At 39.5% G+C, this 14,417-nt stretch overlaps 3 protein-coding genes across 3 annotated transcripts in view; 2 read left to right on the top strand and 1 right to left on the bottom strand.

Annotated features, from left to right (window-relative positions):
* LOC122770942 (extracellular serine/threonine protein kinase FAM20C-like) overlaps positions 1–1,029 on the top strand; it is a 41,453-nt gene extending 40,424 nt beyond the window's left edge. The window contains 1 exon segment of the mRNA XM_044028177.1: positions 250–1,029. Coding sequence (XP_043884112.1) covers positions 250–523 — 274 coding nt within the window. The 3' untranslated portion in view covers positions 524–1,029.
* Positions 1,030–1,604: 575 nt separating this feature from the next.
* baiap2l2b (BAR/IMD domain containing adaptor protein 2 like 2b) lies at positions 1,605–12,643 on the top strand. The gene is made up of 14 exons (XM_044028413.1): positions 1,605–2,420; positions 2,524–2,599; positions 3,951–4,037; positions 6,091–6,152; positions 6,334–6,405; positions 6,622–6,711; positions 6,792–6,923; positions 7,618–7,722; positions 8,491–8,593; positions 8,765–8,972; positions 9,512–9,577; positions 11,032–11,353; positions 11,439–11,482; positions 12,062–12,643. The coding sequence occupies exons 1-14, from the start codon at positions 2,367–2,369 to the stop codon at positions 12,135–12,137; spliced, it is 1,497 nt and encodes a 498-aa protein (XP_043884348.1). The 5' UTR covers positions 1,605–2,366; the 3' UTR covers positions 12,138–12,643.
* Positions 12,644–13,106: 463 nt separating this feature from the next.
* The window catches only part of pvalb7 (parvalbumin 7), a 30,152-nt gene continuing 28,841 nt past the window's right edge, over positions 13,107–14,417 (bottom strand). Inside the window, exons 4-5 of the mRNA XM_044028415.1 lie at positions 14,266–14,375; positions 13,107–13,759 (exon numbers count right to left, since the gene is read on the bottom strand). Coding sequence (XP_043884350.1) covers positions 13,734–13,759; positions 14,266–14,375 — 136 coding nt within the window. The 3' untranslated portion in view covers positions 13,107–13,733. The remainder of the gene's footprint in view (positions 13,760–14,265; positions 14,376–14,417) is intronic.

The following is a 14,417-nucleotide window of genomic DNA, read 5'->3' as shown; positions in this document are numbered from 1 at the left end:
AGGCAATCTGATGACATGATTTTTGTTTCCGTTTTCACCATTTATATAAACAGTGCACTTTAAAAATCGGATTGGACATTCCAACGTTTGCTTGACAAAAATAGAAGAAAAAAAAGTCTTTTTTGTGACTTCTGCACAACATAACTCATCTATCACAGTGTTATTAACACTGTATTACACGAGAAGAGCTTCAATGAACATTTGTAACTGACTATTCTCCATCACACCCATGTCGTCCTCCTCCTCCAGAATCCGCCGCTCCACCTGGATGCGTCTGCGTCTCTTGTCTCTGCCTCGGTATCGCCTCAGCGATGTCATGCGAGCGTCCCTGTCCCGCGATCCCCTTCACCGCGTGGCCCCACTGCTGTCGGAGCTCCACCTCGCCGCTCTCGATCGGCGTCTGAAAACTGTGCTGGAGGCCGTGAGTGTTTGTCAGCAGCAGCAGAGCGACGGCGGCCGAGGTGACGAGGTCATCTTTGATGACACGGCACACTTAAAAGACATCAATGTCACTGGGGCTTAAAGTGTCCTGTGACATTTCCTCTGCACTTAAGGAGGGATTTATTCAAAGACCGTCCATGTTGGAATCCGCGGGAAGGTTTAATCGGACACCGTTTAATCAACTTGCCATTTCCAGTATTAGCAAGCAGTGTAACATTTTGGAAATGAAAAGAAAAATCAAAATTAGAGTAAGTAAGTACCTTCAAACGCCTGAGGATTCACAAGAAAAGACATTTATTTTTGCAACAATAAAAACAAGAATAACAGAATTTCACCAAGAAAACAATCACCAATATTTAGGTTAATATTTAGGATGTGTGCCAGTCTGATTTCAATACTGACGGACGTTTAACACAACTTTAGTCTCATGCATCTCAAACCTAAAATAAATTCAAACGGATGCATTTGAAATATCCTTGAAAACAGAACTAACATAACAAACACACTTTGACTGATTTTTCATAATCCACTTATTGGACCAGTATCTTAGTAGAACTTTTAGCAAATAATAAAATAAATACAAGTCTAGCAATAATGTTTCTTCACTTTTTTTCTTTTGTGTTCATCAGCTAATAGCAAAATAAATTTTACATTTTTAAATTTTAATTTTTAAAGTACTTTTTACATTTGTAGGCCAATGGCAGATTGTTGTCCTCCTGACCACCAGTAGTTCAAATTTGTCCTCAGTGGAGGACATTTGTAAACCTGAATATCTCCCATCCACTGCATACTACTGGATTAACTCCTTTTGCTATCTACAGAGGATATTTGGGGCTTTTCAGTGATACCAACTGTGAAGGGGTGGGGCTTTTTTATATCATTTTTATCCCGGGTAGTCAGGAGGATATGACGGTATTTCATAAAATCGCAATAATGATATTTGTGTCAATATTGGCGTTTTCCATTAAACGGCCACTAAACTAAAATACAGCAGATTCGGCTCACGATTGCTTTCTAAATACACCATATAAATATACTCGTCTGTTAAATATTTGTGTGTTAATCTCTAAATGTTGGAGATTTACACATGTTTTCTTTTTAACTCATTAAACCAAACTGCACTGTCGCACTCATGACTCTTCCAGTGACAACACTCTCTGACCAATCAGTGGCCGGCAGTCTGCTGCATGTGGCCCACGGGCCGCGGGTTTGAGACCTGATCTGCTGTAGAGGAATTTCCGCTACATATTAAACAGTGAAAAGAGTCTGTAGTTGAACAGACTTGGTGTAATCCAACTATAAATAGAACTAGAATGGATTTTTGACTTCAGGACTGTTTATCGTCTGGATTTAATGTGGTTGTCAGTTTAAATGCTGATTTTAAATTTTTTTGTTGTAATGTTTTAAATGATGAACCTGCGTGTGTGATGTTTCCTTATTGAAGATTTTACTATCTCAGCGATGATACATGTGATCATTCAGTACACTTTGTACCTGGATGTGAGTCGTCGCACACTCTCAGGTGTGAGTGCACATCACAGCCAGTTGGGCAGCCGACCGTCCTCCTCCTCCTCAATCAATAATTGAAACGGCCGCCTCATATCCATGGCACCTGGCCCCCTTTTCTCTCTCCCATGCTCACTTGCTTGCTCTTTCCACGAACACCGCCGATGACAAGGGGAATAAAAGAGCCCGTGAACGGCAGAGAGAAGGAGAGTTAGGGAGGCACAATCAGTCCACTGCACAGGTGTTATTGTTATTGGACCCTGGAAGGAGCAGCAGAAGGTGACTGTGCTGTGTATAAATACAGACGTTTGAATGGGAAATCGGACTCTGTCTTGTCTCTGACGTCCATTCTACCAGACTGGTTTTTTTTTGTGTGTGTGTGTGTGAGAAGTTTATATTTGACTGAAAGTTTGGCCACAATGTCGGGAGCAAACAGTGACCAGCTGCACAGATCCACTCTGACCGTCTATTCGGTGAGTTCTTATCAAGTGTCAGATTTTATGTGGCCTGATGTGAGTGAGATGTGAAAACTTTGTGTGTGTGTGTGTGTGTGTGTGTGTGTGTGTGTCGTTATAGAACCTGATGGAACAGTTCAACCCAGGCCTCCAGAAGCTTGTCACTCTTGGAGACAGCTACGTCAAAGCCTTTCAAGGTGAGTGATCTTCATGAGTGGCTGGAACGAGAGCTGGGTGAATGAGTGAGTGAATGACTAATGAGTGTGTGTGTGTGCGCGCGTGCATGTGCGCAAATGGCATAGATATTGGCAATAGGATATTCTGAATATTTAAATGTAAAATTGTTTTTTAACTTGTAGTTTAGCATTTGTGTGGTTTGGTGATGCATGATATACATATATATACTTTTGTATCGTATTCATTTACATCTTTTCAACGTGTGTTGTCCCGAGAAGGATGGACCAAGACCGATGTATAGCACGACAAAATAAACACTATGATATACAATAAGAATAGAATGAAGAATAAGACTCTCTTTTTTTTCCCATATGGCATGTTTTTGGTGTATATATGTATATATGTATGTATATATATATATATATATATATATATATATATATACATATATATATATATATATATATACATATATACATATATATACATATATATATACATATATATATATATATATATATATATATATATATATATGTATGTGTATATATATATATATATATATCACGTGTGCCACAAAGAGAATGAACTGTGTATGTAGAAATATATATTCAGTGCTGTGGCTATATAGAAATAACTATATATGTATATATATACATATATGTATGTATATATGTGTATATGCACATATATGTATATATGTATGTATATATGTGTATATGCACATATATGTATATATGTGTATACATATATATTAAATATATATATATGTATATATATATATATATATATATATATTTATATATATATATATGTATATATGTATATATATATATATATATATATATATAAATATATATGTATTTAATATATATGTATACACATATATACATATATGTGCATATACATATATATACATTCATATATGTATGTATATGTATACACATATATATATATATATATATATATATATATGTATATATATATATATATATATATATATATGTATATATATATATATATATATATATATATATATATATATATATATATATATACACATCACGTGTGCTATATTGGTAACTGGGTGAGTAGCATATGTATGATTAATGCATGTCTGCCTGATAAAACAAGATTAGGCCGTCAGTCCCAGGAGGCAACAAGGCAGCGTGGTAAATCTATCCTCGCTGGCATGGACTGAAATCACCTATCACATGTCAACACCGTGAGGCCTCTGTGTGAATGAGATGAGTTCAGCTGGCTCTGACTTTACTCCCAAAGCTTAAAGCTTTATCATGTCAAGTATTTGGAAACGTGATTAACACGTGATATATATGTGTGTGTGTGTGTGTGTGTGTGTGTGTACCTCAGCCTTGGCTGTTTGCAGTGAGGCCTACTTCAGTGCTGTGGCTAAGATGGGCGACCAGGCACTTCACACGCTCTCCTCTCGCTCTCTTGGTAAGTGTGAGCTTTATGCTGTTATGTTACACTCACGGGATTTTCATCTGGAACAATGAAGTGAGTGGTGAAGACTGATGATGAACGTGGATGTGATGCTGATTTGAGAAAAAAAACCCGGCAAATAATAATCAGTGAATATCAAAAGATGTGGTTTGATCAGGATTGGTGGGACCTTTCATGTGAACATTACATTTAACTACGTTAATGTAGATACATGGTTTGGTGTCTCAACAGATCACATGATCACTTTTTGGGAGAGAACATGTTACTGGACTTTTCAAGACTGGACAGTTTTTGGTTTTAAGTGCAAAAACGGAAGAGATCGTCCAAGATGGAAGGAGAAATGTAATGTTCCATTTCTCAGGGGTTATTGTGTTCGGAGGCAGCTGCTGAATCCAAACTTTGCAAACTGGACAGGATGCATGCTGTTGTGGAGCTTTTTCAACAATGTCTGCCCCAGCCTTATTTGTTGAATTTGGCCTAAAGCACAAATCTGAGGCAAGATACCTGTTGGAAGATTGTTAGGAATTGGAGGATAAAGGGAAAAATGTGGCAGTTTGCACAAATTATTGGGCTGGAGCCGAGTTTCTGTCTCGTCTTTTCTTCTTTTAATACTAATTTCATTTTCTATTCAATTTGATCTTGATGTCATATGCTCAGGCTTGCTGGGGACGTGGTTCTTCTCAAACCTGCTATAACTGCTATAATCTTGCTATTGTCAGACTGGATCAGTCGAGAATGCAAAATACGGAGATGGACGGAGCCTTTTTTGCAGCAATACCACCTGGAACCACCACTGAGCCACTCCACCCCCACACTCCACACACTTAATATTATCCTTAATTTCTCTTGCTGGCAACTCAGCACATACATCGCTGGTCACACCTTTAATCACCAAGTTCTTCTTTCTGGAATGAACCTTCTAGCTGCTTCTCGTTCTTGCAGATCACTAAAAGTGCACCGTTTTGGGAGAAGTCACACATTCACCAACACCTTTTTAATGATTCAGCCTCTTTCAATGGAGTCGCTGCTTTAATCAAACCCGCTCTCTTTATTAACTGTCATCCAAACTTGTGACTTGTGTCACTATAGGTCTAAATCCCTGACTGAACATTTCATTTAAAAAGCAATTGTTCAAGTGTTTAGAAAGTGTGCAGGGAGCGCCCCCTGTGGCAAGAACGCAGAGGCACTCACTGATCACTTCACCAGATGTTCACATTTCTAGATGTCAGGGCTGGATTATATGGCAAAAATGTGATCGCAGTACACAAAGTTCCATTATTGATATCTATAACGAGATCATTTCTTGCTTATAGAGTTAGTTTGAAGAGAACCCAGACTAAAGCTTGGAGAAACTTACATTTTTATGTCTTTAACTTTTAGAAATGTTCTTTTTTTTTAAAAAATACTCACAGCATGACACTCGTAGTTCTGACAACTGAGACGGTCAGGGAGCCACAGCATGACCTGGGGCCATATTAAGTGACGGTGCCTGAATTATAGATGAGGACAGTCTTTCAGCTGCACTCAGTTCATTAGTTCAACCACAGCCCATGACAATAGACACGGCCGGGGGAACCTATTAGTGTTTGGCTAACTTTCCACAATATCTAAGTTGTCCTCCTCGTAAGATCAAAAGAACCTGTCGCAGACCTGAATTGTGTTATTGACTTACCATCTCAAATATTGTGCTCTCTTTGTAAAGAGCACAAATTAAATATTAATATTGCCCCTGACGAAGGCTACGAAAAGACTGATGCCCAGATGTGTACATTTGCAAGAACAAAGCACTGAAACACTGAAGTCTAGATTGGGATGAATGTATTGTGTAATTTACAAATAAATTATTATAATCTCCTTTGTTTAAACTCATTGTGATTACAATTTTGGGTAGATAAATTGATAGGTATCCATGTATCAATTTGAGAGGACAGTCATTATTGAAACTTTACTTAACTGTTACAATATGTCTGTCAGTATGTGTTTCAATCTGGTCTAATGCTTGACCGTAATAATCTCTGACAAGCTCTAATCTTGTGGTTTCAAACAGGCGATGTCCTGATCCAGATATCAGACACACAGAGGAGACTCACCGCAGAGATGGAGGGAGTGGTCAGTGCAAATCAAACACAGGGCACAATCCATGCTGCAGTATATGTTACAATTTCAATGTTTTCATGAGGTTCAAATACAAATTGGCATGTTTTTTTTTTTTTATGTCGGTATACGACAAACGCGCTCGGACAAGATGATCACATCATGGGGACTTTTCTTTTCTTTCTTCCTACTGCAGTTTCGATGGTTCCAGGTCGAGGTGCTGCAGGCTATGGAGAAGAACGTAAAGCTGGATGAGGAATACATCGATGTAAGTTTACAGAGGGGTAGAATACATTTTTACTAGTATTTTTACTGAAAGTATAATCAACAAATGACTATAACATGTTCTCTTTTGGAGTGAGTGAAGATATTTGACTATGGCTCTGTTACTTGGACAGAGGAGCGATCTACTTTTTTTGCAGTTTTACAAATCTTTCATATCTTGTTTAAAAAGAACTCCATACTTTTGTTTCTTGTGCCGCAGGGAAGTCGCAGAGTGTATGAGCTGGAGGTCAGAAATCAGGCAGAGGCTCTGGAGAAGCAGCTCAGACGAGGAACCTTCAGAGACTCTCTGGTAGACACTCGTACACACCGGTATACTAACTGTACTCCTGCACTATAATGTATGATAATGTATGCCTCTGTGTCTTTTAGGAGAACAGTGATTACATGTTGTACCTGAGGCAGAGCCAGCAGGAGATCCTGAAGGAGGAGGAGAGGAGGTATCGCTTCTTGGCAGAGAAGCACTGTGGCCTCACTCAGTCGCTACTCTTCCTCATAAACAAGGTGCACACACACAACCACTGACAACAACAACTTTATTTATACAGCACTTTTCATACAAGACAACGCTGAATCAAAGAAACTGGATCAAAGAAAGCAACTCACGGAAAGTAATGTATTTAATGCAGCAATGGAGAAGTGAAGAAGTTAAGAGAAGAAGGAAGTGAGGATAGGAAGAGAGGAAAGGAAGTGAGAAAATACTTTCATGGAACTCACAAACCGGCGCGAGTGAAAACACTGGAGACTAAAAATACTACTGGATGATCTAAAAGTAAAAGAGAATTAAAAACACAAATACTAGCTGATAAAATGTAAGTAAAAGTACTTAAAATAAGTAAGTAAATAAATAAGTAACTGAATAACGAAAGATCAGATAAACTAGAACATGATAAACTAATAGGCGCAGTAAAATAGAAAATGACTTAAGCTCACCTTACTACATCAGCAAATTAAAAATACAAATAACAATAACAAAATCAAAACAAATAAGAATATAAATGGCTGAAATTATGTAAATAAGTGTTTTATTTCTCAGGTGTGTGTTTGACACCAGGCTGTGCAGCATTTTTTATTCAACCCATGTGTTTTCATGTGTTAATTGCTTTGCTGTCTGAAACTCCCGGCAGCTTTATGTGCTGTTGCCTTTTCTTTTCAACATTCTCTCTCTCTCTCTCTCTCCTGTCTCCACTGTTTTCAGACGGGCGCGTCTCTGCAGCAGAAGGCAGACGGATGGAAGGAGAAAGTGAACGAGACCAGAGGGTCCAGACCTCGAACACCCACCCACTTGGACCAAGAGGCACAGGTACTTGTCAGTCAGAGTGGGTATGATGTTGCATCGCTTAATTGGTCCCACATTGTCCCAAAATAATTTAGACAGTTTTCTTTAAAATTCTGGAGAAAAATTCTGGTTTTTATTAATGGTGGTTTTAACCCTTTGTGATCACACGGCATGGATGAGCACCCTTGGTAAACTCCTTATATGCACATCCTATAGTTGTGTGCTTATAGATCAAATCTTCAGGCTTCACAAAATGTATTTTTCTGCTTGTTATGAGTTGTTGAGTCAAAATTACGATACATTTTATGTCTTTTTTTTTTAAGTAGTAGTAGTGATAATTAAAATAGACAACTTTTCTTTCATTTTGTTATTAAAAACAAGCGAGGTGAACTTTGAAATGTGACATGTTTCCAAATGAGCACTTTTTGCTCGGGTGTGTTTATATAGTTGGTAAAAATGGAAAGAAAAATCATGTCATTAGATTGCCTATAGGTTGTGCTGAAAAAAAGTAAATAAGACACTATACTGCACATTATCGCCTCTGTATATACGTTTTAACGTAATAATGGGGAAAAAAGTAGCCTTTTTCTCCAGGCTCTCACATGCAATAATCATACAGGTATGAGTGTTCATCTTGGACTGGCGACCCCTTCCTTTAGCCCTTTATCCACTGGGATTAGCTCCAGGCAATAAATTAACATGCTTTTTTTGTCTCTTTACACGTCATCCAAATAAACCCATCACTAGAACCAACATCTTTATTTTAATTTTGTGTATGATGTGTCTCTGCAGCTGCGAGGTTCAGTGAGCTCCCTGCTGCAGACGGTAGCCCGAGATGAAGACATGTCCTGGGCCAGGAGGGAGCAACAGGCACTGGGCAGAGTGCCCTCTAGAGGTGGGAGGTATATAGTATTATTTCACATTCCTGTTTGCAAAATTGTTTCCCTTGCATCTCTTTTAAGTGCCATGCGAATGAGGAAGTGCAAACAGTATCTGATATCTGTTTTTTGTTTTTAAATCTCACTCTCTGTTCCTGCACTAATTCTTCGTTTTCCTTCTCCTCCAGCACCGTCTCCTCTCCCGAGCCGCTCTCGCTCCAGCTCAGTGGGTGAATCTCTGGGTCTGGGCGGAGGCCGAGCCATGAGAGCCCTGGTGTCTCATCCGTCCTCGTCCAACCCAAAGCTTCTGCCGTTCAATAGAGGAGAGACTGTCACCGTACTGGTTCAGGAACCACGCAATGGCTGGCTGTATGGACGCACAGACAGCAGCCTGCGGTTGGTAGCAGGAAAAAACATCTATGCATAATGAACAATGTATATGCAGGTTTATTCACCAGTGTTTTACAAATTTAACAATTTCATACAATGCACTGAACAATGCAGTGTCATTTCAATAGTATATAGTTTCATGTAGTTACTCTTTTGTATGCTGATGGTCTACAGTAGGCATGAAAAACTGTTGACATCATCTGCAGGGTGATTCAGTAATTCTCACATTTTGGAATCACAGTTCTGTGTCATGAGTGTGAACATGCAAACTTTTTTCATTTCATTACTTTTTCTATTTCTAAAATCTCTCTGCTTATACTTATACTAGTTTCAAGGTTTCTTTGTAGTAAATGCAATATCTGGTGCAGAAGTGTCAGATCACACGATGGGATTATACTGAGAGATTATTGTGGAATGTTTCTGTAGAAATCTTCATCAACAATGCCAAGAAAAACCATGCCTACTGTACTTTAAATAATAAGATGAAATGTCATATGTAAAGTAATACGTTGCTAACATCTTGTCATCCATCGTGTCTCCTTCAGTCAAGGATGGTTCCCTGCCACTTATGTGGCACCTGTAGAAGATGTCTCCAACACTTTAGCGACAAGGTTGGTATGACAGAAATTCTAAGTGGAGAATTTCATGTTCTTTGCCCTTTTCTTTACAGCCCTCCCTCTACAGTTTCAGAGTTTTATCCTCACAGTTGTAAAATCTCACTGCTGATGCCTTCAACCCACCGAAAACAAACGTGTTTACTCGGGATTATGCTAACATATCCGCTAGCAAGCAAACCAGCTAACCAGCTGCAGACACGGTTCATGAAAATGATCGAGCAACCGCCTTTACAACAATAACAAACATCGAGAAAGTGCAAACAGGGAGTATATCGCAAAGATATTTAGAAGTACATCAGGTCGATCCTCTTTCCTCTTCTTTTCTTCCTCCAACAACAGTTTTCTCTACTTCTTTTTCTCTGGCTCTGCCTTCATCTTATAGCTGGTACCCTCTGTAGAGGGATTGTGTGTCTTGCGAGACCCGAGACCTGGCAAGGCTGGTTTTCCGCTAACAGGGGAAGTGGAGACGGCCCCCAATCTCCCCACAACAAGCCATTTAAAGGTGACATCAAATGCTTGTATCTCACATATATGTTAGTTATGGAGGTCGACTTACATATATTAACTTGTTTTCATGGTTAAAAACCTCCTAATCGCTGCAAACGAGCCGATCAAAATATCTCCTCACTGACGCTCTCGTCAGCCGTACTGTTTCAGACCAAAACCACACCCCCAGACCGTGGACTGTGTTGTGATTGGCCAGCCAGCGAGAGCTTTCCCACTGTCCTGTGATTGGCCAGGTACCTGGAAGTGACATAATAGATAGGCCAGCTCTCAGATACACAGCTCCCCCTCTGGCACGGTGGATGCTCTGCATCTCAGCAGCGACAACAAGAGTAGTTCTTCTTCTTCTGCGGTTGAATGTACGCAACCGGATGTGCCCGGACTAGTGCCCGCACCAGGAGGCGCTACGGTGGTGAGAGGAGTGGTGAGGTATACTGATGACATACGGAAGAGCCCAGGAAAACAATACAACACTATTTTCACAGCAGTGGCTGAACTGTTTGTTCTGAAACTTTAGGGTTTCATAAACGAGGTAATGACGCAGATACACACACCAACGCAGCGTTAATTGGAGCTTCCGGTCTATGTCGCCTTTAACTATCGCAATGACTCTAAAGATGTTACATTTGGGTAAAAACCCTGCAATTAAACATGTGAATTTAGAAACTTAAGCCTGTGTCTGGGTGTCAGCCGGGTCGAGGGTTGCCAGGTCAAGGCTCGGATGGCTATCCTTGGCGACTCCTTCTTCTCTTGTAGAAATTTTTTTTTTCTGCTTGGGCAGCAGAACTTATACCCAACATGCTCTTTGTGCGCAGTTCCAGAATCTGAGCTCCGTGGAAGTATACGAGGGTCTTTAGAGGGCGACAGCTGGGCCCCCCCTCATATGCCAGCCAACACTGTGACCAACAATGTGAATATACTGTATGTCCTGTGTGTGCCCTCAGCGGTGGTTCACTAAGAAGCCACAGTATGAACAACCTGCTGGACCCCACTGAGCAAACAGAGAGCAAGAGCTATGGAGATGTCCCGCCTCCGGCCACGCCCACCCGTAGAGCCTCTGTAGACTTGCGTTCGGTGTCTCCACTCCCTGAGAAAAAGACAGAGTCTGCGACGGAGCTAAAGCCCAGTCTGACAAAGAGCTACAGTGAACACCAACCTCCACCACCGCCGCCGCCTCCTCCATCGAGTCTTCGACGGGGCTCTGTCGATTTTCAAACAATGTCTCTCCTCCCTGACAGGAAGAGCGAGTCGGCATCTGATTTCCAGGTATGAAAGATGATGTTCCATATAAAGTAACATTGGTTCGTGTTGTTGTGGATTGTTCATATTAACAGTCGTCTATTTTTCTCAGAGATTGTCACCACAGGGAGCGACTGAAAACCGTCTGTTTCCCAGGTACTTTTCATTCATTAAATAGACAAAACATTTCTAAATTAGTGATGAAAATTATTAACTTGTTATGCAGACTAAAAATGTGTGCACTAGTTCAAGTATGAGAATTACTGCTTCTTCTTTGAGCTTAACATCTGCTACAGCTGTGCTTTGTTTTTATATTACAAACCAATTTTGTCACATAACTGTCAATTCTAGAAACGGAATTTCTCTTTCAGTTCATATTTTTTCAGAATAAAAGCTTTGAATTCTGTAAAAAAAGATTGTTGAAATCATCTCCCAGGCCAGATATTATTTCTAACCTTGTCCATGCTTTTAAAATGTGACAATTTCTTTAAATTCTAGTAAAGATATTACTCAGATTTACTAACTTTGGCTCAAATGTGGAGCAACATATTGACTCCATACATTAAACTGAAGAAACTTACTCCACATACCCTCTGGCTGTGGTCTGGTGGTCGTTTTCCCGACCTGGAGTGTGTTTTATTTGTGTGTACGTACTTTATTTGTTGTCGCAGTGGTGGAAAGCAGTTGAGTGCGTGAGGGTATTGAGTAACATTTTCCATTATCCTCTCCTTTCAGAGGCACAAACCCGTTCGCCACTGTAAAGCTTCGCCCCACGACGACCGACGACAGATCTGCTCCGCGGATCCCCTGACCCGTCAGCACTCGTGCAGGCAGGGTTGTGTAATTGAGGCTGCCAGATCAGGTTGTAGAAGCGGTGTATGTCATCTCTGAAATATGAGGCTTTACATCAGATATGGCATTTTTGTACATTATTAGAAAAGATTGGGAGTATTTATTGCACCATAAACAAAAGTAGTACTGTAGTGGCTCTAAGTAATTAAAAATGACTGTTACCAATGTCGTTTTTTGGCTAACTTCCTGTCTGTTGATGCCGTTAGCATCCTCAAAGATTTACTGTTGGACCTTTAAACATCAAAACCATGAAGTTTTTTTTCTTTTTTTGGTCAAATATTTAAAGGTAGATATTTATGTACGTCTATTTTTTTTCATTTTGCTAAATATCAAGTGATAGCTTGCAGGTGGTTAGCTTAGCATCAGGGGAAAAAGCTAACCTGGCTCCGTTTGTAGGTTAGTAATCCACCTACAGTGTCTTGAAAGGCATCTATAAATAAAACGTATTGTTGTTGTTGTTATTATTATAATTATAATTATTATTATCATTATTATTATTATTATTATCACAGCACCTTTTGGATTGTTTTCTTATTCCTTGATAAAGCCCACTTTGCACTTTCACTCCATTTCTCATCTTTGGATGACGCTGTAAATTACTAATATTTCTGAATTATTTATCTCTTCTGGTTTTAACATTTGTTTATCTATTATTTATCAATTTATTTAGTTATTCATTAAAAGGACATGACAGCTGTTGCTCATATTTTATGCTAATTTTTGTGTATGATCCCAAATTTAGTGCATATCATTTATATTATTTGACAGAAAAGGTTTCCCTATATTTTACCTTTATGTGTCTAGTGATTGTACATTTGTAATAGTCTATGTTGTTTTTGATGTTTTGCATTGTTGTCTGCATCATATGTGCTGAGTTTTAATGTTTTGTGTCCAATGTGAGAAGCAATAAGTAAAAAAAACAACACAGTTCTTACTCAACTTTTATTTATTATCATTTCTTACTCAGTCTTTACACCTTTTCTCGTTTTACTTACTATATCATCTGATCAGAGGTGGAGGGTAAGGAAGAGGAGGAGGGGGAGGGGATAGAGGAGAGGAGGTGAGCTGAGTGAAGGTGGATGACGAGGATGAGGAGTGGGAGGAAGGTGCACTGTTATGTTAACATCTAGAAATAAAAACAATTAGACAAGATGCACAACCTGAAATACACAGGAAGCTATAACAAGTCTGTCATCACATCTACACCACTTACAGCACAAGCACCTGTTTGAAACCACAAACTATCCTCATGAAATCTGGATGATTTTTATTCTGACACCAATACTACATGAGAGATTAAATATATTAAAAAATAAATAAATAACTTCAATTGGAAAATGAAAGTGGCGCCTAACAAGTATGCCTGTTTGTGTCTCCTCGTGGTGGCTCTCTCTGTCGGCCTGTCTCTGCTTGTTGTGTTTTTGTAGACAGGAAGCTTGGTTTGACTCCACGATTGGGGTCCAGAGGAAGTTTGAAGGCGGCAGATGCAAAAAAAATGTGAATGCAGGGACAAAGAGGAGGCGACAGTGGAGGCAGCGGGTGTTCCGACCATTCCTTACTCGTGTACCATGGCCTCAAACTCTGAAAAAGGGAAAGTGAAAATTTAATAAGGGCACCAATTATGAGACTAACTCACGGAAGAGTATTTAGCACCACATGCAAAATTGAAAGACAGAGGGGAAAAAAAAATAAATAAAACAGCATGAATTCTGAGATTAAAGTCATAATTTCTGAGATTAAAGTCAGAAGATTAATCTCTGTTTTATTTATATTTACTGAATCAATAATAGAAGACTAAAAATCATTAAACTGCTGCATTTCTTTGAGAGAAATATGACAAAACTCAACCAGAGTGTGTGAGAGAATGGTTGTTTGTCTATATGTGATGGACGTTGCTTTCACACCAGCAGCCTCCGTGACCCTCATGTGGAGGATAAAGCGCTAGACGATGGATGGATGGAACTAGTTGAATTCGTCCTTGATTGCCGCAGAGTTTATACATTTTCTTTTCAATAAAGTCACGCATACAAGCATCTGTAGCCTCCATGCTAATACACTCCCCTTCCACGTTCCCTCCTTTCTCTCACCATCAATGCCGATCTTGCCGTCTCCGTCTTTGTCGGCCGCTTTCAGGAACTCTTTTGTTTCGGCATCAGTCAGATCTCTGCCGTCCTTGGAAAAGCCCTTCAGTACAAACCTGCAGAAAACCATCACGGAGCGTGTTCAGTCGTGTACATGT

This window comes from Solea senegalensis, linkage group LG6, assembly GCF_019176455.1.
Source record: "Solea senegalensis isolate Sse05_10M linkage group LG6, IFAPA_SoseM_1, whole genome shotgun sequence".
Taxonomy (NCBI): Eukaryota; Metazoa; Chordata; class Actinopteri; order Pleuronectiformes; family Soleidae; genus Solea; species Solea senegalensis.
Note: the sequence above shows the minus strand (reverse complement) of the source record. Positions and strands in the feature narration are given on the sequence as shown.

Bases quoted from the DNA above. Each gene is read 5' to 3' on its own strand.
- baiap2l2b (XM_044028413.1), top strand. From the start codon at position 2,367: ATGTCGGGAGCAAACAGTGACCAGCTGCACAGATCCACTCTGACCGTC. The intron at 2,421-2,523 runs GTGAGTTCTTAT...GTGTCGTTATAG, and splicing joins CCACTCTGACCGTCTATTCG to AACCTGATGGAACAGTTCAA. The intron at 8,594-8,764 runs GTGGGAGGTATA...CTTCTCCTCCAG, and splicing joins GGGCAGAGTGCCCTCTAGAG to CACCGTCTCCTCTCCCGAGC.